This window comes from Carassius carassius, chromosome 35, assembly GCF_963082965.1.
Source record: "Carassius carassius chromosome 35, fCarCar2.1, whole genome shotgun sequence".
Classification (NCBI taxonomy): Eukaryota; Metazoa; Chordata; class Actinopteri; order Cypriniformes; family Cyprinidae; genus Carassius; species Carassius carassius.
In genome coordinates, this window is record NC_081789.1 from 12132707 (window position 1) to 12156755 (window position 24049).

The 24049-nt window shown below is 36.3% G+C and overlaps 1 protein-coding gene across 3 annotated transcripts; it reads right to left on the bottom strand.

Moving 5' to 3' along the window:
* Window positions 1-659: 659 nt before the first annotated feature.
* nphp3 (nephronophthisis 3) lies at window positions 660-23865 on the bottom strand. 3 transcript variants are annotated; one of them, XM_059524435.1, is made up of 29 exons: window positions 23840-23865; window positions 23626-23738; window positions 21202-21562; window positions 20232-20357; window positions 19882-20032; window positions 16880-17032; window positions 16672-16805; window positions 16424-16584; window positions 16166-16343; window positions 15477-15551; window positions 14728-14883; window positions 14213-14316; window positions 14001-14115; window positions 12738-12881; window positions 12265-12362; window positions 12075-12177; window positions 11913-11995; window positions 11049-11187; window positions 10785-10949; window positions 10497-10591; window positions 10208-10330; window positions 9047-9236; window positions 8724-8965; window positions 8116-8191; window positions 7857-7984; window positions 6549-6789; window positions 6274-6399; window positions 6072-6187; window positions 660-1083 (listed from the first exon to the last, which is right to left on the bottom strand). In XM_059524435.1, the coding sequence occupies exons 3-29, from the start codon at window positions 21523-21525 to the stop codon at window positions 918-920; spliced, it is 3912 nt and encodes a 1303-aa protein (XP_059380418.1). In that variant the 5' UTR covers window positions 21526-21562; window positions 23626-23738; window positions 23840-23865; the 3' UTR covers window positions 660-917. The 3 variants fall into 3 exon arrangements, with proteins under 3 accessions (XP_059380418.1, XP_059380417.1, XP_059380419.1); XM_059524434.1 differs by having other exon boundaries at window positions 23626-23862; XM_059524436.1 differs by lacking the exons at window positions 20232-20357; window positions 21202-21562; window positions 23626-23738; window positions 23840-23865 and having other exon boundaries at window positions 16880-17061; window positions 19882-19962.
* Between the last annotated feature and the right edge of the window lie 184 nt (window positions 23866-24049).

Genomic DNA, 24049 nt, shown 5'->3' on the forward strand with positions numbered 1-24049 from the left:
AGAAGAAAAAAGATAATTGCACTATTTCTTGCAGTTGCAACTTCACTCTTCATAACCTCGCCTTCACAGCTTGTTGTGCAATATTTGTTTTGCTGTTGCTGCTTCATATCTTATTTTGTAATTGTGAATTTATATAATTGTAAGCCAAATTCACATTATGTTATTTCAACAAATTACTTTATTACATTATTTACTGCAATTGTGACGTCTTATATTGTAATTGCAACTGCACATCTCATAATTGCAATAATTGCTACTATATATCTTGTAACTGCAATTTCATGTCTCGACTTTAGTTTATATACACATATATTTATATATATATATATAATTTCTCATAATTGCAACCCAATTTTTTGTAATTTAGACTTGGTATTTCTTGCAGTTGTGACACCTTATCTCGTAACTTTGACTTCATATCTCAGTACTTAGTATCTCATGTACCTCTATATCTCCCAAGTGTATTTAAACTTCTAACAGTCTGTTTTTATTATTATTTATTTTTTTACACTCTGAGGTGGCCTTTCATAAATAACACTCTTCTGGTCATAGTGACTTTACTAAAAACTACAACACCTAACAGTTTACCAGCAGTGGATTTGAAATGTAATTGGTTTGCTGATGCTATGGAGTGCGGTGTTTCAACATTAATTGAAAACCAGGATTTGCCTTTATGAGAGCCAGAGAGAAACTGTTCAAAACCCAGTGGCAAGGAATGATACATTAAAACACGTATGATTCATACTGTAAATTACAGTAGGAATGAGAACCATGTTGGGTTCCAATGTTTTCTTACCATGCATATTTGATTGCTCCATGTAGACATCAAGCACATGCTTGAACACATCAAGTGTGGCCAATATGGCTTCATTAATAGAGGTAAGAGTTCATCTTTGTAAGTGTTGAGGGGTCAGGTGTCACCTTGAGGTGTGAGGCAGTGCGGGGCTTCGCAGGCTAAAGGTATCACCACTAGATGAGTGACGTGAGGGGGCCTTACCGCACACCAGAGATGGCTCTGCCTCTTTTATTTCCATTGCTCGCTTGTACAGTTCAGCAGCCTTCTCAAAATCTCCCTCTTCATAGCTGAGAAAGTAAGAAAGTGTATGAAAGAAAGTAAGCCATGTTGTTGCTATGAAGTTCTGGAATGGTTGCTACGTGGTTATTACTGGTCCAAGTTATACAATTCTAGATATGGTTAATTACTTTTCCTCTATCATTTAAATATTTATTACAATACAACATTTACAAAACATACAAAAATTTGCCTAAGGGGCAGAATGTATTATCAAAAGAGCAGAAGGCCTAATACAGATCCTTGAGGCACTTGAGGCATATTTGACTGCTGTAAATATTTGTCTTTTTGCAAACACTTCAGATGACGGCAACATTTGTAAAGACTCCAAATTGTGCCAACTAGGGCTGCTCGATTATGGCAAAAATCATAATCACGATTATTTTGGTCAACATTGTAGTACCGATTATTCACAACTACCAATAAGGGGGCCATATGACAAAAATTTTATATGATTGATTTATTTAAAGATACATATCAAATATATATTTCCTGTAAATAAGGTTGCTTGACATCTACATTGTAGAGACTATGAATTTCAAACAAACAAAAATCCTCAAAATTATGGAAAATAATTAAACTGTCAGTAATAAAAAAAGCAAATGACTAAAAAAGATACAAATTAAACAAACTGTGCTTTAATGTTTTTATTCAAGTCTCAAGCAATTTACAGCCTACTACAGAAGTTAATAAAATAAACGGCAGTCTTTTCCATAAGAATTAAACTTTTTTTGTTTCTTATTAAAGCTACAAAAGTCCTTTCCTCAAGAGAAGTGTGATGAATTTGTCTTTGGTGTTTGATAAATATTAAGCACACAGTCGCAGCAGGAAAATAGCTCACGGTCACTTTAAGAGCCGCATGGATCCAATTTACAACTACACAGTACTTTCATTCTTAACTCTTTACAGTCATTTATTACATGACCAAGATATAAATGAATAATCACTAAGCCCCACATTTTGACACATTTTGCGTGTATTTGACTGTTTAGGCGCGCACCTTGAGCTAAACGATGACTTAATGTCTGTGTTCTGTTCTCCATCTTCCTGAGGAGCAGTGCAAGTTCTCTTTCACACTTTTAAAAACATGAATAATTAAACATCTATAAATCAAGCACGTTCCATCAAGTCACATTACATGATTTTATGTGAAATTGGGATTTTAAGGAGGAACGAAAGTGCAGCTCTGGAAAAGGGGGTGGAATGGGGCGCAATAATCATTCTATCAGTACAGTAATGTTTACAAGTTATACACAGATTCGACTTTTCCAGATCAATAAATCACAACCAAATGTTTTTACTACACAATTGACACCTTTTTTCTTTTGTAGTGATGTAGAAAACGAGCTACAAGTGAGTTTACCAAAAAACGAATCATTAAAAAAACATGTAAAAGCAATTATTGTCAAAAGTGTTATAAGTATAACTAGCAGGAGAGCATTTATGTGTGAAGAAAATTTTGTGAAAGTACAGTGTGTTTTAGTGAAGTTAGAGTATTTTTGTCAATAACAGTTAATTTATTTATATATAAAATCATAAAAATAATTCAAAAATAACTTGTAATATACAGTAACTAGCAGGAGAGCAGTGATGTGTGAACTGAATTTGGTGAAAGTACAGTGTGTTACATTGAAGTTATTGAGTATTTTGTTAGTAAAAATGTTTGTGTTTTGCACTTTGCAGTCTATTTAGACTTGTCTCTCAGACGCCAGCGAATTGAGATCAATGTATTTTGTACAGAGCCGAGGAAAGCTTGTTTTTAGGGAAACTCGCTTGTAGCTTTAGTTCTAAAACACTACGAAAGAAAAGAGGCGTCAATTGTGATTTGCTCGTGATTTATTGCTCCAGAAAAGTTGAATCTATGAATATCTTGCTAACTTTACTGAACGTTTTATCTCGATTACTGTTCAAAATCGCTGGAGGCCAAAATCGAAAAATTTACGTTTTTCGATTAATTGCACAACCCTAATGGTAACCTTACATTAACATCCAAAACTGTCAAATCTTATCCTTACGATGTAATATTATCCTTACATTGTAATCATTATGAGCACAAGTTCTTAACCCTTGTGGATTGTTCAAATTCACTACCCTTTCGAGTTGTTCGGGATGAAAACATCCACTCAATTAAACTGCTGTAAAAATGTATCAGATTATTTTTTTTTTTTATTTTTTTTTTTTGCTTAAATCTGTTAATCAACCTCAGTCCTGATCAAAACTACCAATTTTTTTTTACAAAATCCAAGATTTTAACTCTTTAATTGCCAAGTTCATAAATGATGTCACTGATTTGGGGGGAAAAACACACAAAATGACTTATTTTCAGTATAAAAATAATTGTGGCTGGATTTTTTTTTACTTTTTATAACAGTCTAGGGCATGTCAAAGATTAGTAGCAACATTGGCTTTGATGCATTTTTAGTTTTTCTGCAACATTAGATTTAATTTTTTTCTCCCTAATTTTGTTGTTGGTGGCTGTTTTTGCCCCATTGACTTCCATTATAACGACATTTTTTAATTGCAAAGCCATGACACCATGTAATCATGCATTCTTGATTGTTTGTGGTTTTCCCTTTTGGAAAGAGGTAAAATTTGTTAATTTTACAGTTGATCACTAGGTGGGAGTATAACAGCAAATTATAGTGTTTGTGTGTGTGTGAGATTCTTGATTGTTGGTGGTTTTCCCTGTTGGGAAGAGGTAACATTTGTTATTTTTACAGTTGATCAGTAGGTGGGACCATTAACCATTTAGATAGGCCTGTGCAAAAAAAAGCTTAGTTTCTGACTTGTATATGAAGCTATATGGAGTATAACAGCATATTATATTGAGTGTGTATGTGTGTGTGTGTGAGAAAGAGAGAGAGAGTGTGTGTGAGAGAGACCTTTGCGCACTTACCTTAATGTATTTCAGAAAATCACAATGTACACCTCAGCTCTTAGAACTACATGGAGTAAACAAAAGTGTATTTATGCACCTGCTGCCTTTTAATGGTGGTGAAAGTATTTGGTTGTTAAGTGATGACGTAAGAAGCACTGTTTCCAGGTCCAGGCCTTAACTCGCTTCACTTGAGAATATGACCTCAGCAGCCGTTTATGAGCACTGTTTATTCATATTGATAATTTAAGTTGAACGCTTTCAAACTTACGATATACACTACAGTCTCCGTGCTCACAGCATCCCAAACACAAATAATTTTTATATATTTTTTTAATATTTATATTTTCATTGTCTGGCTATATGGTACTTCGGTATGGAGTTAAAGGTTGATATTATAAAACTTTTTCGCTAGTATTCCATCACATTGTGAGTTTATATTAGCACCTTTTGTTGTTTTCTCGTGGTAACTGATAGAAAATTTGGACACGGAAGCGCTGCTACGTGACGTCAGACTTAACAAGCGAATAGACTAAACAAAAGCAAAGTACGTGGATTTAAACACTTGCATGCCATCGTGCTGGATATTTAATGGTGAGAAGAGCAGCAAGCAACACAAGAAAGGGCTTGACTTGTACCAAAGTTTTAGAAATGATTTATGTTAGCGTGACCCCTCCAGCGAGCTGCAGCTTATTTGAAGCTGGTATTGCATTTTGGTTCATAATACATTATGTTCATAAATTTGATGCGAAGTAGATTTTTTTACAGGATTTTAAGGTTTTAAACTGGCTTTACCATCAAGAAAAGAGGAGCATTTCACATATAGGCCATCTGTACTTTTCACCGTCAAAAGGAAGCAGGTGCATAAACACACTTCTTTTTTTATTGTTTACTCCATGTAGTTCTGAGAGCATGAGGTGCATATTTAGATTTTTTCAGATACTGTACATCAAGGTAAGTGCACACAGGTCTCTCTCACACCCTCTCTTTCTCTCTCTCTCTCTCTCTCTCTCTCTATCACACACACACACACACACACACACACACTATAATTTGCTATTATACTCCATATAACTCCATACAAGCCAGAAACTAAGCCTATTTTGCACAGGCCTATCTAAAGGGTTAATGGTCCCACCCAGTGATCAACTGTAAAAAATAACAAATGTTACCTCTTCCCAACAGGGAAAACCACCAACAATCAAGAATCTCTCACACACACAAACACTATAATTTGCTGTTATACTCCATATAACTACATATACAAGCCAGAAACCAAGCCTTTTTTTGCACAGGCCTATTTAAAGGGTTAATGGTCCCACCTAATTCAACTATAAAAATAAATTTTTTTACCTCTTCCCAAAAGTGAAAACCCACAAACAATCAAGAATGCATGATTATATGGGGTCATGGCTTTACAATCAAAAAATGTCGTTATAATGGAAGTCAATGGGGCAAAAACAGCCACCAACAACAAATTAGGGAGAAAAAATTTAAATCTAATGCTGCACAAAAACTAACAATGCATCAAAGCCAATCTTGTTACTAATCTTTGACATGCCCAAGACTGTGATAAAAGGTAAAAAAAAAAATCCAGTCCACAATCACTTTTTATATTGAAAATATGTAATTTTGTGTGTTTTTTCCCCCAAATCAGTGACATCATTTATGAACTTGGTAATTAAAAAGTTAAAATCTTGGAATTTTTTAAAAAATTTGGTAGTTTTGATCAGGACTGAGGTTGATTAATAGATTTATGCAAAAAAATTGAAAAAAATATTTATCTGATACATTTTTACAGCAGTTTAATTTAGTGGATGTTTTCATCCACGAACATCCCGAAAGGGTAGTGAATTTGCCCACAATGTACCGTTGAGTTTTTGAAAAATTTCAAAGCATTTTCCCAAAATATGGGTCAAAATAAGATTTGTCAACAAAAATCATTCCATTAGCTCAAACACAGAGAAAGTTGTGGCCAAAATAAGACTCAACTTTACCCCCTAGTGGACGAAAACGTCCCCAACAACGCACAAGGGTTAATTGCTGCCTAACATGTTTGTTGAATGTGCCTTTGATTTAATCTAAATCTAACTGGTACAGCTGAGTTAATAGAATATGGCTAACCTGAGTACAGCCAGGTTTTTCAGAGTCTCTCCAACACGAGGGTGTAGTCGGCCGAGACTGTCCTCATATACCTTTAGAGCGCGCTCGTACAAAGGCAATGCGTCACTGTGCTGCTTCTGCAACACAAACACACGTCACATGAGCCACATCATCAGAGATCAGACTGGATAGTTTAACAATACAGCAATGAGATGTTTCTCACCAGCTGGCAATAGAGCACTGCAAGGTTAACCAAAGCTGTGGCAACACTTGGGTGTTTAGGCCCGAAGCTCTTCTCTCTGATTTCAAGAGCCAGTTCATATAGAGGAACTGCTTTTTCCAGCTTCCCCTATCATACACACGGACAGACAGGGTATCAGATTCATTAATAATATTAAAAAGACAAACATTGCAGAATTAGTGTGTACATAATGGCCACTTGATTGCTACATGTTCTGCAGAGCTAGTGTGTTGTGACTCTTTCCTGTGGTTTCTCACCCTGCGTTTATAAAGCATGGCCAGGTGTTTGAGGGTATAGGCGAGAGAGGGGTGATCTGGGGCGAGTGCTCGTTTACGGATGTCAAGTGCTCTTTCGTACAGCTCCTCAGCACTCTCATACTCTTTCCTTTCGCTGTGAAGCGCAGCTAGGTTGTTCAGAGACTGGGCGCAGTCGGGGTGATCTGGCCCCAGCACGCGCTGGCGCATCTCCAGGGAACGGGTCAAGAACATTTTTGCAGCACTAGGGTTATAAATATCAACATGTTAAAATGCATATTATATAACTGCAAATGGAAAATGTGTCAGAGTTCCTTATTTTTTTCAAGGTACATTCTAGATGCCCATTGAGTATAATACATGACGAAAGACATTTAAACTATTTTTAAGATAAGGGATGAAATGCTTATATATGATTGGTTTAAACAAAGCAGCAAGACAGGCTGAATGAAAATGCTAATTCACTCTCTGACAGTAGGTGGTGATGATTGAAAAAAAAAAAATAATAATAATACTGGTTACCCCAGATACCCCTGTACACAAAGCAGTGCAGAGCTTGTAAACACCACCTTATTAGTCATTTGCATGAATCACATGACTGGCCTATTTCAATGCCATGGCTAATTCCATATATCACAGTCCTAGCAATGCACAGTGACAGGTCTATTACAGTCCTAGCAATGCACAGTGACAGGTTTGATATATACTGTGTATATATATATATATAAATATGAGACACCATCTGAAACTTTGAAGAAGCCCTGACTTGCAGAGAGGTCTGCAAGAGGAATTGCAAACCCAAAGGAAATGAGAGCAAAGATCATTGATTGTGAGTAATCTGCATCCTGATGTAATCAAACAGGAGCTGTGTGCTTCCTTTTGGATCCATCTGTTCACTGAAAATGTGCAGAGACAGAAGAACCAACCTGTCTCTCGGGTATGGTTATGTTACCTTTGAACATCACCATCATGAAGAATGCATTAAAGAGGCTCTTCATTTTCTGGAGCTAATTAGAAAACCACAATATGTGGGGCCAAGACATGACGGTTAAGGTGCTACTAAGTTGCAAAAGAAAGCAACTCCAATGACAGGCATGTAGAAGAAATAGACCCAGCTGAACCCAGTCATAGGGAAGAAGGGAATACTGTGCAAATACTGTGACAATTTTGTTTTTTCACAACAGCTTTGAACAGCCTGGAAATATATCCAAAATATTAAGTAAAAATTAATACAACAATACTCAAAATCTGCATTGCACAATTCCAAAATTTTCAGGATGTATTGCATGTATGAAATGATGATTTACTCACTCCAGGTTGTTCTGCAGGTAATAAAGCACTCCAAGCTCATTTAGAGTCTTGGCACTATCTGCGGAGTCTTTGCCAAGAGTAAGTTCCTCTAACTGCAGAGCCCGCCGCTTCAAGAGAGCAAAACCATACTAAAAAGAACACAAGCACATTCAGTGTAAGATATACTGTTTTTCCCCTCACTACTCTGAACTCACAGTTCACTGAGTGAGACCAAATGAGACACAAATACGGCAAAAATCATAGTTTGGTCTTTCCTTACCATGTGGCCTTTCTGTCGTGCTGTCTTCTGTCTAATCTTGACTGATCTCTTTCTCAACTTCTCGGCCTGCTCATATCTGGATAAAAAAATAAATAATAAAATATATAAAAATAAAAAAAGAATTAGCCCAGACCTAACTCTAAATTAATAACATAATGAAACATGTAAACAAAAGGTCTAAAGGTATCTTCCAAATCTTAGAAAGCTGCCTAGGATTTGTTTCCTAAGATGAAGGATGTCCGGTTGTAAAATTATGCTACCATTTTGACTAAAACCAAAGGTAGCATCATGTGTGAAATCTAAGGCAATCCTAGAAGGCACTGCAATTACAAAAAATGGGTGTCAGTATGTTTATATATTTATATATAATATACAAATTCTGCTTCATCACAGAAATACATTACATTATAAATATATTTAAATAGAAAACAACCATCTTAAACTCTTAAAATTTCTCACCTCAAACTAAACAATAGAAAACAACCAATAAAATACAGTTGTACATATCTAAAAATGAAACATTTAATCTAATATTTGTGCTTATTATGCTTATTTGACAGTCAAAATTTGCATAGTGGAGTATGAATTTTAAGCAAAATGTGCTGTACTTTTTTTGTTTCTGGTAGAGGAGCGAGAGTGAGTCTAGTTCTCTAGCGACAGTGCTGTGTTCAGGGCCGTAAGCGTTTTCACAAATCTCCATTGCTTGTTTGTACAACTGCTCTGCGTTTCCAAATTTCCTCCAATGAACGTAAACCCCCGCCAGCTGGTGCAGGGACTGAGCCACACTTGGGTGGTCCGGATCAAGAGCCGTCTCACGGATCTCTAAGGAGCGCTGCAAGGGGGCCACCGCCTTAAATACAACACATTCACATCATTTCCACAAAGTTTAAAATGGAATACATGTGATCATCTGTTTATCCGTCTGTATCACCTGGCTGAGCAGTCCCAGGTCTTTGAGGAAGCGGCCTAGTGTCTCGTACAGGTTTGCCAGTTGGCTCATGCTCTGCTCACTCTCACAGGTCTTCTCAAACTCTTTCAATGAGTCGAAATACTCTGTCGCCATCGAGCACTTATCCTTACCAACAAACTGCCAGTATGTCAGCAGCTCAGAGAAATGACCCCTAAGAACACACATCAGCAGCAAGATGCTATTTCAGACACATATTCACACATAAATCAGATTAGTGGTTGACTGATATATAGCTAAGGCCGATATATCGGGCGATATTTGTCATTTTTAAAATATCGGCATCGGCCGATAAATTTTTCTGCTTCCCCGATGTATTTTGACGGCACGTCGAACTTTTATTTTGACAGCACTGAGAGCTCACACTCTCGCTCTTGTTTATCATCGTGGTTAACAGTTCTGTCTAACATGGATAGAAGTCTGTCTAATAAACAGATAGAACGGTTAAAAAAAGAAATTAATGTATACAGAAAGTATAACGATTGCTTTATATTAGGCCTATTAGTAATGGAAAGGCAAACATTATAATACTTTCTTGTTTGCTGTCAGCATTAATCAAAGATGCATTTATATAATTTAAACAAATCTTTGAATGAATAATGAACATTTAATTTCACAAACATTGCAAACTCAGTCGAATCCAGCTGTGAGATCTTGTGAAGTGTGTATTTTTATCCTGCATGATCGTGTGATCTCTGTGTGACGGTCGTTCCGTGTGAACTGAATGCTTTAAACTATAAACTCGTGATTTCAAATTATACTTTATGCATTTGACCACTGTCATATTCGTGTCATTTTCACTGAGTGCTGTATGTAAAACAAGTGTTACCCTGGCTTTATTTGAAAAATATGATTCCAAGTGCACACAAACATCCCAGAATACCGAGTCCCCTGTTGGTTACAGTGTTTACTTTCTTTTTAATTATATTTGTATTAAATATTTATTTATTTGTAAAAAAAATACTGTCATTAAAGTATAAGCATGTTTCTTTTACACATTTATTTTTTAATCCATTGTTAAATGATTTCAAATTTCTTAATCATATCGGCTTTATATCGGCCCCCCATCTTTCTAAGATATCGGTCGACCACTAAATCAGATACAGCAGGAATGTAAGAATGTACCTCTTGTACAGGTTCTGGGACACAAACAAGTTAAGCAAACTCATCTGGAGTTTACTTTGATCTTCCTGCTGCTGCAGTAACCACGGCAATTCATCAGCCACCCTCCACGTCACTCTGTCTTGCCTAAACCAACAAAAATGATTTAACAAAACAATCCGACATGGCAGCTATTTGTTGATAAATTCTTTGATCTTAGAGAATATCAGAATATAAAATAAAATAAAAAATTCTCTTCCTAGGTCAGAAAAACAGAAAAACACAGGCAATATGCTCAATAAGTAATTCTTACTTCAGCTGTTCACTGAAGAACCGAATGATTTTCTCGCAGTAGGATCCACGACATTTGCCCCCATCCAGAAACTCTTGGTTGACCGCTTCACATGCCTGGAATTGATACATGGTTACACAAACCAGTTTCACTTGAATTTACCTCTGTTAATTCTCTGTCAGGGAGATGTGAAAGTGAAATCTTCACCCAACAAAAGCTCACAGTACCCTATTTAATTTCATCAAAAAACGTTAAGGGACAATTTGCCAAATAACTTCAAAGGTACAGCTAGGTATCGAACATACACACCTGTGGGTGCTGAAAGCGAACGAGGCCACAGGCGTAGGTAATGATGAGGAGTCTCTCCAGATTGTGGAGCAGTGTGGTGAGGGCGGGAAAACTCAGGTCTGGGAACAGCTCCAAAGCCTCTGATTCACTAATGCCATTGTGACTGGCACAGACCAAGCACAACAACTGCACAAGGAGAAATACAAATAAATAAGTCAAACTGTGTACTTCAGTGGCTTTTTGTAGTGATACTCTTTTTCGAACAGGTAACTTTGGGCAGGTGACCTCTTTCATGATGTGTTTTTCCTGATCCGTGCTGAGTGAGTCTAGCGCTGCCTTCAGGCCCAGTCTGTATAGCGATACTGTATCTTGACACAACGCACACTGCTGCAGAGTCATCTCCAATGTCCAGGAGGATCTACAGCTGACAGATTAAACATAATCATCTTATTTTCCCATAAAAACAGACAAAGTGCATGCTAAAGAGAGATAATAATTGGACTGGAATTTGGCTGTCTTAAGATTACCGTAGGCCAAAACCACCCCCGCCTTGTTACTTATCACTTTTTTTGTTATATTATATTATATATTTACATTGTTTTACAAATAATATACTTAAAAATATATATATTTTAAATTAAATGTTTCAATTTAATTAAACCAAGCCAGTCTTGTAGCTAACCAGAAATTTGTCCATTTAAAAAAAGAACTGATAGCTTCGTCACTTTGGAAAATGCACATTATATAATATATACAAGTGGTGGCCAAAATTGTTAGAACACCTGACAGATCTGAAAATATTGATCTTTTTTGCCTCCAAAACATGATTTCACTTCATAATGTTAATGAAACATGCAGATGGTTGCTGTGAGCACAACAAACAACAGATGAAGTGAGTCATACTGTTTTTATCCTCTTTTAACTTTAATATTTGGTACGCACATGTATCTGGCATAGTGTCAGTGTATTTCCTGAGAACTTATATATATATATATATATATACACACATCACTCTCATATATCACACACTCTCATGCTCTCACACTTTCACATCACACATGTACACAGAACTATAAAAACAAACAAGGAATATTAATAGACACAGAACCACTAACAATACAAATTCTACTCACTCACACATCTACTTACTGTGTAATAAGTCTTGCCAGCAGTGAGATATAGAGCGCATTGCATGTTGCAGCTGAACGGCAATGTCTCTCCAACTTCTTCTCCTGTTTGCAAGCAATACAGATGATACTCATATTAAAAAAACATAAACGAATATGAACACAGACTGACAAGGACGTTTACCTGATCTTTGGGGAGTTTGATTTCGCTGTTCACACACTCGGTGCTGATGACACTCTTCACCTCCCTGGGATTGAGCGGGTCCAGGTGCAGCGTGGGCCACAATCTAAACAGCATAATATGTTTTATGCTTGGTTTATAATATTACATTAAACGCATAATGAGCTATAATGTGTGTTTGTGCATCACAAACCTCCATGCCTGTGGGCAGGTCTCCACATTAACGGACACCAGGACTCTCACATTAGCAGGAAGAGGATCAATCAGCCATTTCATGTGCCGCTCAGCATTCTGGGGAATACAAAAATGACAAACTGATCATGCTGAAGAAAAACATTATAATGTGCATATAATGTCATTTATTTTTTAGGTTTGATTACATGTTATTTAAACTAAATTGAACTGTGTATGTGTACACACACAGACAAATAAATATCTAATAAAGATATATAAATACCCTTTCCATATAGAAAAAGGCTGAAGATTTCTGCTGATTTTTTTTTTTTTTTTAGCATTATGCAAACAGTTGATAAAATGTAAAATCAGTTACTAACTCCTACAACTAAATGTGGGTGTTTAGTTGTGTTTCTTCACCAACATTGTAAAACATGAGCACAGACACACATACCACAGCTCAATGAGGAAGATTATTTGAGGATGTGTTACCTGTATTTGGTCAATGGAGTCAATGATGATTATGATGTTGCCGTGGTGACACGCGGACAGCCGCTCTAGCCAGCGTGGGAACTCTTCGAGGATCTTAGAAGGGTCCATCGAGAGGCCAGAAATAGACCAGAAATGCTGGAGCAGCTACAAGGACGATTGGGAAAGAGAACTTGTTCAAAGGAAAGTTTTAGGTTTAGTTGACTATGCTTGTGTCTATAAAACCCTTTTATGTAACCTTATTACACACACATCAGTAACAAAATCCCGGTAAACTCTGTAGGGTAGTCAACGTCTGCCTACATCAATGGAGTAGTCAGTATTACTGGTTAGCCTACTGCTTTTTTATATTTAGTAAAAAAAAATTGATGAGATACTAGTAGGCTAATACGCTGCCACCATGGATATTCTAAAGCATAGCAACTAAAGCTAATTTTTAACACATGTTATTGAACATTTATTGTAAGGCATATGGCCTACTAGTCTTTTTTTTTGCATTTATGCAATAGGTACTGGAGCCCAACCCGAGAAAGTAGACCAGAATATTCCACTGCGTTCCTAGACACGCAATTTGCGTAAATGTAATTTACGCTAATTGTGAATAAGCGTGCACAAGCGCATTATTTACGAAATGATTGCAATTCATTAACATTTATAAATGTTTAACTACCAAATCGGACGCTTACGAAGCATTTGTGAATCTGGAGAGGAGGTCTCGGGAAGGCCTGTTTCATGCGCAAATGACTCATAATTTACTCAAGTACTCATTTACGCAAGTTTCATGAATGAGGCCCTGTGTGTGTAAAGGAGCTTATGACATGTGGGTGCAACAGTTCATCTAGAGTTCTGCGGATGTTATAGCAGTCAGGCCAGGTCACATCTGTAGAATAAGAGTGTCAACATTTCTGATAAAAGGTTACCAAGTGCTGCTTTATAGTTAAAAGGTCACTGTAAAAATGAATGGATGTATGTGTAGAAAATGCTACATTTCAATTGAACTCTAATAATGAATAAAAATATTTCTTACAAAATCTGTATTTAACATCAATTTTTTGTATAATTTTGCATTGGCCTCCATGCAATAATATAATAACCAATTATTTAATATTGTAGACAAAATGTTGTCTTTAAAAATACAATACTGTTAAAAAGTTTAGTGTCAGTAAGATTTGATTTCTTAGTTTTCAAAATAAATTAAAACTTTGATTATTTATAATCTTAATAGAGCTTAACAGAGTGAAATGAGTGTGTGTATTGGTGTCTGACCTTCACTGTGAGTCGCTTAATGATGAGCACTGGATCAGTGCTGGTAGAGAGAGGATGTCCCGTGAAGTGATACAGGATGAGGGTGTTGGGAGAGTGTTTCTGCTGTAACTCTATCCTGCAGAGAAATGACATATTGTTTAGAGTGTGAAAATGGATGTATATTATAATTGTGCAAAAATACCTAATAGAGTTCAGAGTTAAGATGAAACAACCATTTAGCCAGCAGAAGTGATTTGCCAGATCCAGGTGCACCAGATACCAGCAGTGGTGGGGTGGGTGGAGGGGCGGCTACCATTTCATTGAGTCGGTCGACATACTGAGAAAAGAACCAATACAGCATCGAGCTCAGTGAATTTACACATTTCCTGTCATTCATATAGAGTTTATTCAATATTTGTTTATGCATGTTTAGTAAACTAAATTAAAATTAAAGTTAAATTTATGCATTTAGCAAACACTTTTATCCAAAGCGACTTACAGTGCATTCAGGCTATCAATTTTTACCTATCATGTGTTCCCGGGGAATCGAACCCCCAACCTTGCGCTTGATAAGGTAATGCTCTACCAATTGAGCTAAAGGAACACTACTTACTACTAGTACTTTCAGCTATTGTCAGATACACAGAATTACAAGGATTTCCCCCCAGATTTCTTGTGGACCTACTCATGAATTAAAATGCTTTGTCCATAATGAACAATACAGAAAATTATAACAGAACCATCATGCCTTCTGGAAGCTGAATCTGGATGCTGCGCTGCAAGCCTGCTGGAACGCCTCAATCTGCTCCTGCTCATCATGAAGATCCCACAGCACATCCCCAGAGTCTTCCTCTTCTCTCTCCTCCACCGCTCCACTCTCTTCTAACTCCAAACCCAACAACTCCTGAAGAAAGAGTTGCCCCGTGTATCATCAGCCTTTGTGTTTAACATCATGCATCTCCTCAAGAAAAGAGGTTCCTCTTTCAGAACCTTAAATAGTGCACCACACTCTAAGCAATGCTTATAGTTTTACACAAACACTGGGTTATTTTCAAAGTGCTAGGCATGAGTCAAAGCTGGGTCAGTTTTGCCAACAGTAGAAACAATATGCAATCTCTGAGTTACCCACTTCTGTTTTTTCTGTTCCACACTGAAATGTCAACAGTCATTTTCACTTGACAGTCCACTGAGTCTGCTTCTACTGTATTTTTGCACATACCTTAACACCCATTTAATTTCACTGTAAATCTATTGCATATATTATTTTTGTTGTAAAAAAGTATTTTTAAGGTAAAATTAACCAAGCATATTGGCTGGCAATGATAAGCAACCCTACTTGCATTGTTAGTCTAACATAACGTGTGCAGCCAAGTATTTACTGAGCTCTTGACAGCTGGGTTATTTTTACCAAATCTTATCTCAAGCGCATGATCAGTGCGAGAAGTACCAGGAAATATTAACCACAATACCTGCTTGTGTTTTCCTGTGTGTGTGTACCTGTTTGATAACTCTTTCAAGTTGTGTGAATATAAGAGCAGCTCCTTCCTCTACAGACCCTGCATGATCCACTACCTGCAGAACACAAGCAGCAAAGAATAATTCACCAAAAATTAAGTGTGAAAGTGAAACTAAGTTTCTTGGTCATTTTTGACCAGTTAAATTTTCTTTATGTTTATTTTATTTTTTTGCATTCTATGGCACCTTTAATTCGATGAGTCTAGTGGTCATAAAAATTACGCATTGGCTGTTTGCATTCAAAACTGATAGATCATATGGAAAGAATGTAGTGAAGTGCCATAGGTTTGCCTTTGCATGTAAAAACAGGGATATTTTCAAACAAATAAGAGCTAAATAAAACAAATTAACTAAAATCTCAGAACAAGTGCATTACGTTATTGTTACTACCTCAGGGAAATTAGTTTTATATAATTTCCTTAAAAACACTTAGTTACTTTTCACAGTCAAAAATGACCACATACAGTCAAGGTGTAATCCTTTTCTTAAAAGCGTGGGTTATATATTACTAGCACATAGATGTGCAACAGTATACATTAAACTTAAAAGAAGATTTCCTAAAATAATGTGTATTACCTATGGAATGTTTAGAAAAACCCTAATGATCTTCCAAAAAAATTTCAGAGGAATCTTCAGGAATTTCAACTGAATTTGAAATCATTTGAAATTACCTTAAGTTTGGCACTCTTGTCAGCTTTGTTAACTCTCTCCAGCAAGTCTCTAGTGGATGGGCTGAGGGTGGAGACCTCTTCCTTTTCTCCTTTTCTCTCACCAGTTCGCAAATACAGCAAGAGAGGCCGAGAGTCTGGGGTTTCCACAAATGCTTCCTCCACATCCTCTACAACACAACTGAACCAGCAAAACAGATTCATTCAATAGAATCTTGTGATTCATATAACAACAATAACATAATAAAAAAGAAAGATCACCTGGACACTGAGGACTTGAGTAGCAGCACGCACACAGAGCTCCTCTCGATCTCCCGCCTGCGTTCAGCAGCATACAGAGCAGCTTTCTCCTCAGGAAATGACACGTTCAGGTAGAAATGACCCAAACCCTCACAAAACCTCTGCAGCTTCAAAGAATGAGTCTGAAAGAGAGAGGCATATGGATGAAGAGTGCTAAAATGTGCTATTGCGTGTATCTAAGACGTGTTGCTGTATCTAAGCATGTGTACTTGTATAAAGGCCTGCAGCTCCGCTCTGGTCTCCTGTGTGTATATGAGGTAGCAGCGGACTGTGTTACTCCACAGAGCCTGAGAGACGTGAGGAGAAACTTGCAGCAGACTGGCTACAGCCACATCCCAATCATCTGAAACAATATGCGCAAACATCAGCATACATACATGTACACCTACAACAACACACACACAGGTGCAAATTCACCTCTGCTGACGTTGGCAAATGGCCCCTCCACGTCAATGAGACTGTGAGCGAATTCTGGACCTCTGTGTGTCTGCTGTAACTGCATCATACTGCCCATGGACGGCTCGCTGCCCAATATGCCACCACTCCAGTACTCGCACTGAGTTCCTGCAGCTGCACACAGAGTGGTCATCAGGGATGCACTGGTACAGAAATTTGGATTTCACAATAATGCTCCAATCTAGAGTTTTGTAAATACTTCAGCTGTAATGTTTTTTTTAACCGTTTAATACTTTAAACGATTTTAGACAATAATCATATTTAAATAACGAAAATCAATACATAAACAAAAAGATCAATAGTGCTGGACTGTGATTAATCTTGTCGTAAATAAACGTTTCTGTGTAAATAATGTATGTGTACCGTCTAATATTAATTTTATATATATATATATATATATATATATATATATATATATATATATATATATATATTAGTGCTGTCAACGTTAACGCGTTAACGCATGCGATTAATTTTTGTCTGGTTTAACGTGTCAAAATATTTAACGCAATTAACGCAGCATCCGTATTTTCTGCCATCCGTTGGCTAGCTTTACATTATATGATCACGCTCTTATTCATTTAAATGCTTTTAAACATTTCAAGCGTGGCAAGACAAAAGAGAATGCGCTGTCTGTGAATGCCCTTATGTGACACATACACACGTAGGCTACACACACACACACACAATGCATAGACAGGGCGCCAGAATCCAGTTCTTTTAAGCGCTTAAACTAACAATAAACATCCCAAAGTGCCAGTTTTGTCGATTATCCTCATAAGAGCAATCTTAAATGATTTATATAAAGTCTAAAATGAACAAAAAGAGTTGTGAGAGAATGAGGCGAGATCCATAGACAGTATATAAACGGTGAGATCCGCGTGTCTGTCTGCTTAAAGGGACAGCAGCCAATAAAGCTTCCTGTCAGTAAAGTTAAAGAACAAAGGGAACAGAGAAAATGACTCGCTGCTCTTGACTAAATAACTTTTGTAGCTTTAATAAGGATTAACTATTTAATTTATAGTTTATGCAGTGCAGACTGCATATAACTTTGATAACTTTATTAAATTTCTGTATATTTCCTAACTGTTAAGACAGGAAGGGCAGGAGTAAACATGACATTTATTATGTTAGCATTGTTTTAAGTTTACTTAAATTAAAAACTGTTATATTTTTGAAGCCTAATAATAAATGTAAAAAATAAAAAAAAATCAGTAGCTGTATTAATATCAGTAGTAATACAGGCCTTCATTCATAAAAAGATGCCATTTAAACAAGTATTTAAAATATACTGTCTTTATGTTGTTTCTACATTAATTTGATTAAATGTGAAATTATTACATTAAAAAATAAATTAAAAACGTACAAAAACATTTCTTTTTTTATTGCGATTAATCGCAGAAAAAATGTGTGATTAATCTAGTTAAAGTTTTTAATCGATTGACAGCACTAATATATATATATATATATATATATATATATATATATATATATTAGGGGTGTAACGGTATGCAAAAATCATGGTTCGGTACGTACCTAGGTTTTAAAGTCACGGTTCGGTTCATTTTCGGTACAGTAAGGGAAAGAAATGCAAACATTAAACTGCAGGTTGTTTATTATTATAATCTTTTTTTAACAATTTGTTTACACTTTTTTTTTTTAAATACTTTTTAATAAAATATATAGAAAATAAAAAAATAAGAAATGAAATACTGCTGCAAAGTTCTCCACTGAATAAAATACTCTCAGTCTCAAACCAATATCATATAATAAAATATAATGAAAAATATAAATAAATAACTATGATTACAGTGCAGCATTACCAATCCCAGCGTGTATGCCTGCTCATATTTAAAAAATATATATAACTTTTCCAAAGTGTAAAGTGCAGCATCAACAGTTTCAGTTTTGAGACCTGCTCAGATTTTGTTATTGCGTTGGACCGATCGGAATTAAGAGCAAAGGTCTGTTTAAATGCCGACGGGAACTGCGTTTGAATTACAATCGTTTTTTTCCTAGTTGTAGTGATGTTCACACTCGCGTGATGCCTTTGAAAACCTTAGGCCGGTGACACACTGTCATATTGCACCTGTCAAACATAGTCTATTTTGCCGTCAATACTGTTGACGGTGTCCTTTATCAGTAGGCTTTATATTTATGCTCAACATGAAGTATAGATATTGTTGTCGTGAAGACAAGATCCTGGTCTGTCGGTGCCTCGGCGGCCTCCCTCTATGTCACCTACAGTAGCAGCAGCGCGCCAGCGCCACGTCAGGCACGATTCTGGTGTGTAAAGACACAGAAAACGCAAAGCTGCCGTCACGCAACTGACACACAGCAGAAACGCCACGCTCACGCCACGCAGCCAGTGTGTCACCGGCCTTAGAATCAGCTGCAGGGCGGGATTTGCGCTGAATGCGGAGACTTCCGCCACTAAATATGTTCGTTTGGAAACACGAAAATGTTCCCATGTTCTGCACACAAAATATTGCATTCGGTCATTCGGTACACACGTGCACCGTACCAAAAGCCCTGTACCGAAACGGTCCGCTACAAATACACGTACCGTTACACCCCTAACACATATATATATACACATATATATATATATATATATTACATTACATGCATGTGTGTGTATTTATATATTAACATAATAAATATACATAGTACACACACATATTGTGTACACATGTGATTAATGAATAAATGAATTAATTAAATAAATAAACAGAAAGACATAAACTAAAAAATAAAAACACAAGACAGACAGTCCGACCGACCAATAGATACATAGATAGATAGATAGATAGACAACATAAATTCTGGCCTGGTCAACACAATTTATCGCCATGGCACAATCACTTTTAAAGAGAAATGCACCAAACCAAACCTGACTAAAAAAAAAATAATTACAAAAGGAGAGAGAACCAAAAATCGATTTCTTTCTGCCACATTCTTACTGGTGACAGTGGTGTGGTTGTCGTCTGAATCCGAGTCTGCTGGATCATAAATCTGAATGCCTTGAGCCTGCAGCTGTTGAAGTTTTGACTCCAGATCTCGTTTTGCCCGCAGCAAATCCTGAATTTCCTTTTCTTTAGTCTCCCGGAATATCTGCCGTGTGATTTAGGACAGAAATAAAGATGAAGGAAACACACCGGTGAGGTAAACCACTGAAAACTAGAACAGCTACAGGCTAAAGAGGCATAATCTAAAAACTAAAGGAGTCAGACAGAGGCTTGTGAAGATTGTGCAAGGTAAGAAGTAATGTGAGTCAGTGAATGTGAGAGAGAGAAGGGAATCAGATTCACACCTTAAACTGCCGTTTGACCTTGTCTCGGTCATGTTCAAAGGTGGCAGCTCTCTCCATTGCTTGATACTTTGCCTCCAGGGCACTTTCCTTCTCTCGAAGAAACTTCTGGTAAGTCTTCTGAAGAGCCTGACAACCAGAAAAACACAGAATCAGCAAAACGTAAGTAGTTCGATAGAAATGTTGAAAAAAGTAACACGAATTACAACATTTTATTTGTATTTGGTACATGGGTCTATGACATTCACTGATCTATTGATTCAAAATCTATTAAAAAATTAATTAAAATGCAGTTCATAAACTACATACAATGATCCGTCTTCTATAATACATGTTTTTGATAACTAAATAAAAAATCAATTTAATATTTAAGGGGGCCAAAAGTCAAATTACATATTACTGAACTGTCGTGATGTTAAAATGAAGGTACACATAATTAAAAGAATGACATTATAAAAAAAAAAAAACTTCTTCAGTGTTAACTAAATTAAAGTCATGTGGTGCAGCCAAAATTATAAAAAATGTAAAACATCAAAGAAAATCATAGAAAGGAGCCTCATGAATGGGCATTAAAGTCAATAAGCCTCTTAGAATTTCAGATCATTTCAACTTTTTAATGACGAAGATAAGGTTATATCAGGCTGAAAAATACCATGTGATCATTTTGTTTATTTTTTATAAATTAATTATATTTGTGAAATAAATATTTTTATATATGTAAATTTTACCTTGAAAATTATATTGGAAAATGGATTAAGATACACTCACATGCATTCATAGTGTAATAAATGACATTTTCAGCCATCACACGTAATCTTTCTTGAAAAGGACATAAAAGCATGCAAAACCACATAGAACCAAGATTTATATAAACAGTTTTTTTAATCATTTGTCATTGTTTTCCTTATTTTCTAATTCTGCCCAACTCTCTTATTTGTAACTGACCCACAAGAAATCTTTTATTCTCTCAAACCTGCAGCTCAGCACGCAGTCTCTTGTTCTCCTCATCCAGCTTGGCTTCTTTCTTCTGCATGGAGGCGATCTCATTGTTCTTGCTGACCCTAAAGATCTCGTAGTCTTTCCTGAGGCGCTCATACTCCGCCGCATACTCCAGTTCCACCGATCCGGTAGATTTGAAGCTGGCGCCGATGACACGAGGCCCACGGCGGAAGGAGCTCCGCAGCAGACGGGCCTTTGGCTTCACCTCCACCGGTATCTCACACGCCTCCCCTCCCTCACCCCCATACGCATCCTCAATCACCTCCCCGGGGCTCACCAGAGAGGAAGCCGTACCCATAACAACTGATGAGAGGTGCCACAAAGACACCTGTCAGCTAGAAACAGGAAACACAAGAGGTGTGCATCAGTTCTGATACATTCAAGCATGGATTCCTTGTATAATTTGAAACTGTATATCTAAAGAGTAGAACAGTAGTCCTCTACACAGGACTAAAAAGTTTTGTTTTGCTGTATTTGATAACTAGATATGTATGGCCCCGAGGTTCGTGCACTAGTATGCATTCGTCTTTAAAACGTGCATGTCATCATTGCAAAAATCCATAAAAATTGATGTTATCCAAAACCACTGTGTGTACAGTGGCACAGATAAGCCACACTTAAAAATGCCAATATAAGACAAAATATCAAACCAAGATGTTGATTTGTTTTTAGTTATATTTTAAGTAAAATAAAATAAAAAAAGAAAAGAAAATAATAGTTAGATTGCTCATATTTAAAACAATACGAATTTGTACAGTTTCTGGTTGTGATATTTGGTAATAGATGTCCATCATTTATTTTGATGAATTACAGCCATGGTGTATATATATTTAGATGCCTTTAATATTTCAAAAGAAAAGATTGTTAAGAACCCAAATCTAAAAGGATATTATGATATATTTATTCCTTCTTGAGTCACAAGGATCCAAACTGTCAAAATAGACATTTAATGTAAGACAGATTGTTTACGTCAAATGATTTTACAAACATACAACCAAAGTTACCAAAGTAATATGCATTGCTAGGGACTTAATTTTAGGGCTTCACGATTATGACAAAAATCATAACTGTTGATTATTTATTCCCTTGAAAATGTAAATACAATTATCGCAATTTACACTGAATGTTTATACCATTGTTTGATGCAACTGCATGCCGTATTTTTATATGAAAATAAACAAGCTGAAAACACTCTAACTGAAAAACCTTTAGTGCTTTTCTATAGTATTAAGCCTCAAATGTCAACTATACATTGGTTTCTTCTTTAAATTCTAAAAAAGTACAAATATGAATGGTATTACAATGTTATACTAAAACAAAAATTTAAATAATGGGAAAAACCCTTAAGATAACACGTAGAAAGAAAAAAACACATCTTAAGCATGCAGAATTACATAAGTGGACTTTGAACTATTAATCGCTGCTTTGAACGATTACGTAAATGTGGCATCCATAATTGTAATCGCGATTAGAAATTCATTTAATTGTGCAGCCCTACTTCATTTGGACAAATTTAAATGCGATTTTGTCAATATTTAGATTTTTTTGCACCCTCTGATTGCAGATTTTCAAAGAGTTGCATCTCAGCCAAATATTCAATTCATTTATTTACTTATTAAACACAAATAAACACAACAAGAGTTTACCACTGTGCCATACAAAAGAGGAAGTTAAAATAAAAAGGAATAAAAATAAAAATAATACTTGTCATTGTGTTTTAAAAGTCCATTGATTTGGGTGTCATCCTATCCTAACAAACCATACATCAAACCACAAAGGAAAGCTTTCAGGTGATGGCCAAACCTTTGACTGGTTTTGTGGTCCAGGGTTAAAAATTAAGATTGCGGTGTTGCTAAAGTTAGTGATTTGGTACAAAATAAAGGTTTGTAAAGGTTTACAGTACAATGGATTACTAGGAGAAAGTGTCCATATAAACATAAATACTAATGTATGCCATTTAATATTACAGCTTTCATCGATGCATGTTTGTCTTGTTTCAGAAAAAAATCTGAACTAAATCAAAGCGAAGCAGTTTCTCAACTGTGGTTGATTTGGCACGGAGTGACCGTGTTTCTGTGTCTTTGTTTACTCCGTTATGGGGATTTTGTCACCTTTATTTTTAAAAATGCATTTATATTCTGAATGCGTGTTTATGTACAACATAAAACATTATATTATACTTGCACTAACAGTGTTAGTTCCACAATAGAAATAATAAATCATAAGAAAACAGTTATGAGACGTTGAGACGAAGTATGATCTGAAGATCCTAATAAGTCTGTATTTGGTTTAATTTGACGTGTTGTTGGGTTAGCATGTTCTTCACTACTTTTATAGTGCTATCAAATCAAACACATGGAGGACGTGGATATCTGCATATTTAATGCTTAAACCTCACCTTAAACTGTGGTCTTGAACCCCGCGTTCATCCTGAGTGAAGAAAAACACTCCACCCAACCGAAAGGACTGAGGAGATCCAGGACGATGAGCTTAGACAGAACTGATGCCAATCTAAGACCCCAAATATACATCGATAAGTAACGTGTTCATAAACACGGTTAGCATATTAGTCAAAAAGAAATCAAATCATACTGACGCACACGTTTTCTCACCAACCTCTTCCTGACAACCGCGTTACTAGGCACGCCTTCTTCTACGGGTCCACAGTGGGACCAAAAAGTGAATATTTTCATTTCGTAAAGTAAGCCTCGGGTTTCATTTTTTTCTTTTACTGTCTATGGTTTCATCATCGTAAATTAGTTTGTAGCCCACGGTCAGTGCTGCACCCCACATACAACTCATAATGAGTTGTTTGTGTTGTA

Coding starts and splice junctions, on each gene's coding strand:
- nphp3 (XM_059524435.1), bottom strand. CDS start 21,525: ATGGGTACGGCTTCCTCTCTGGTGAGCCCCGGGGAGGTGATTGAGGAT. Junction 11,188..11,912: donor CTGGCAAGACTTATTACACA/GTAAGTAGATGT, acceptor TTAATCTGTCAG/CTGTAGATCCTCCTGGACAT. Junction 6,790..7,856: donor TACCTGCAGAACAACCTGGA/GTGAGTAAATCA, acceptor TTATAACCCTAG/TGCTGCAAAAATGTTCTTGA.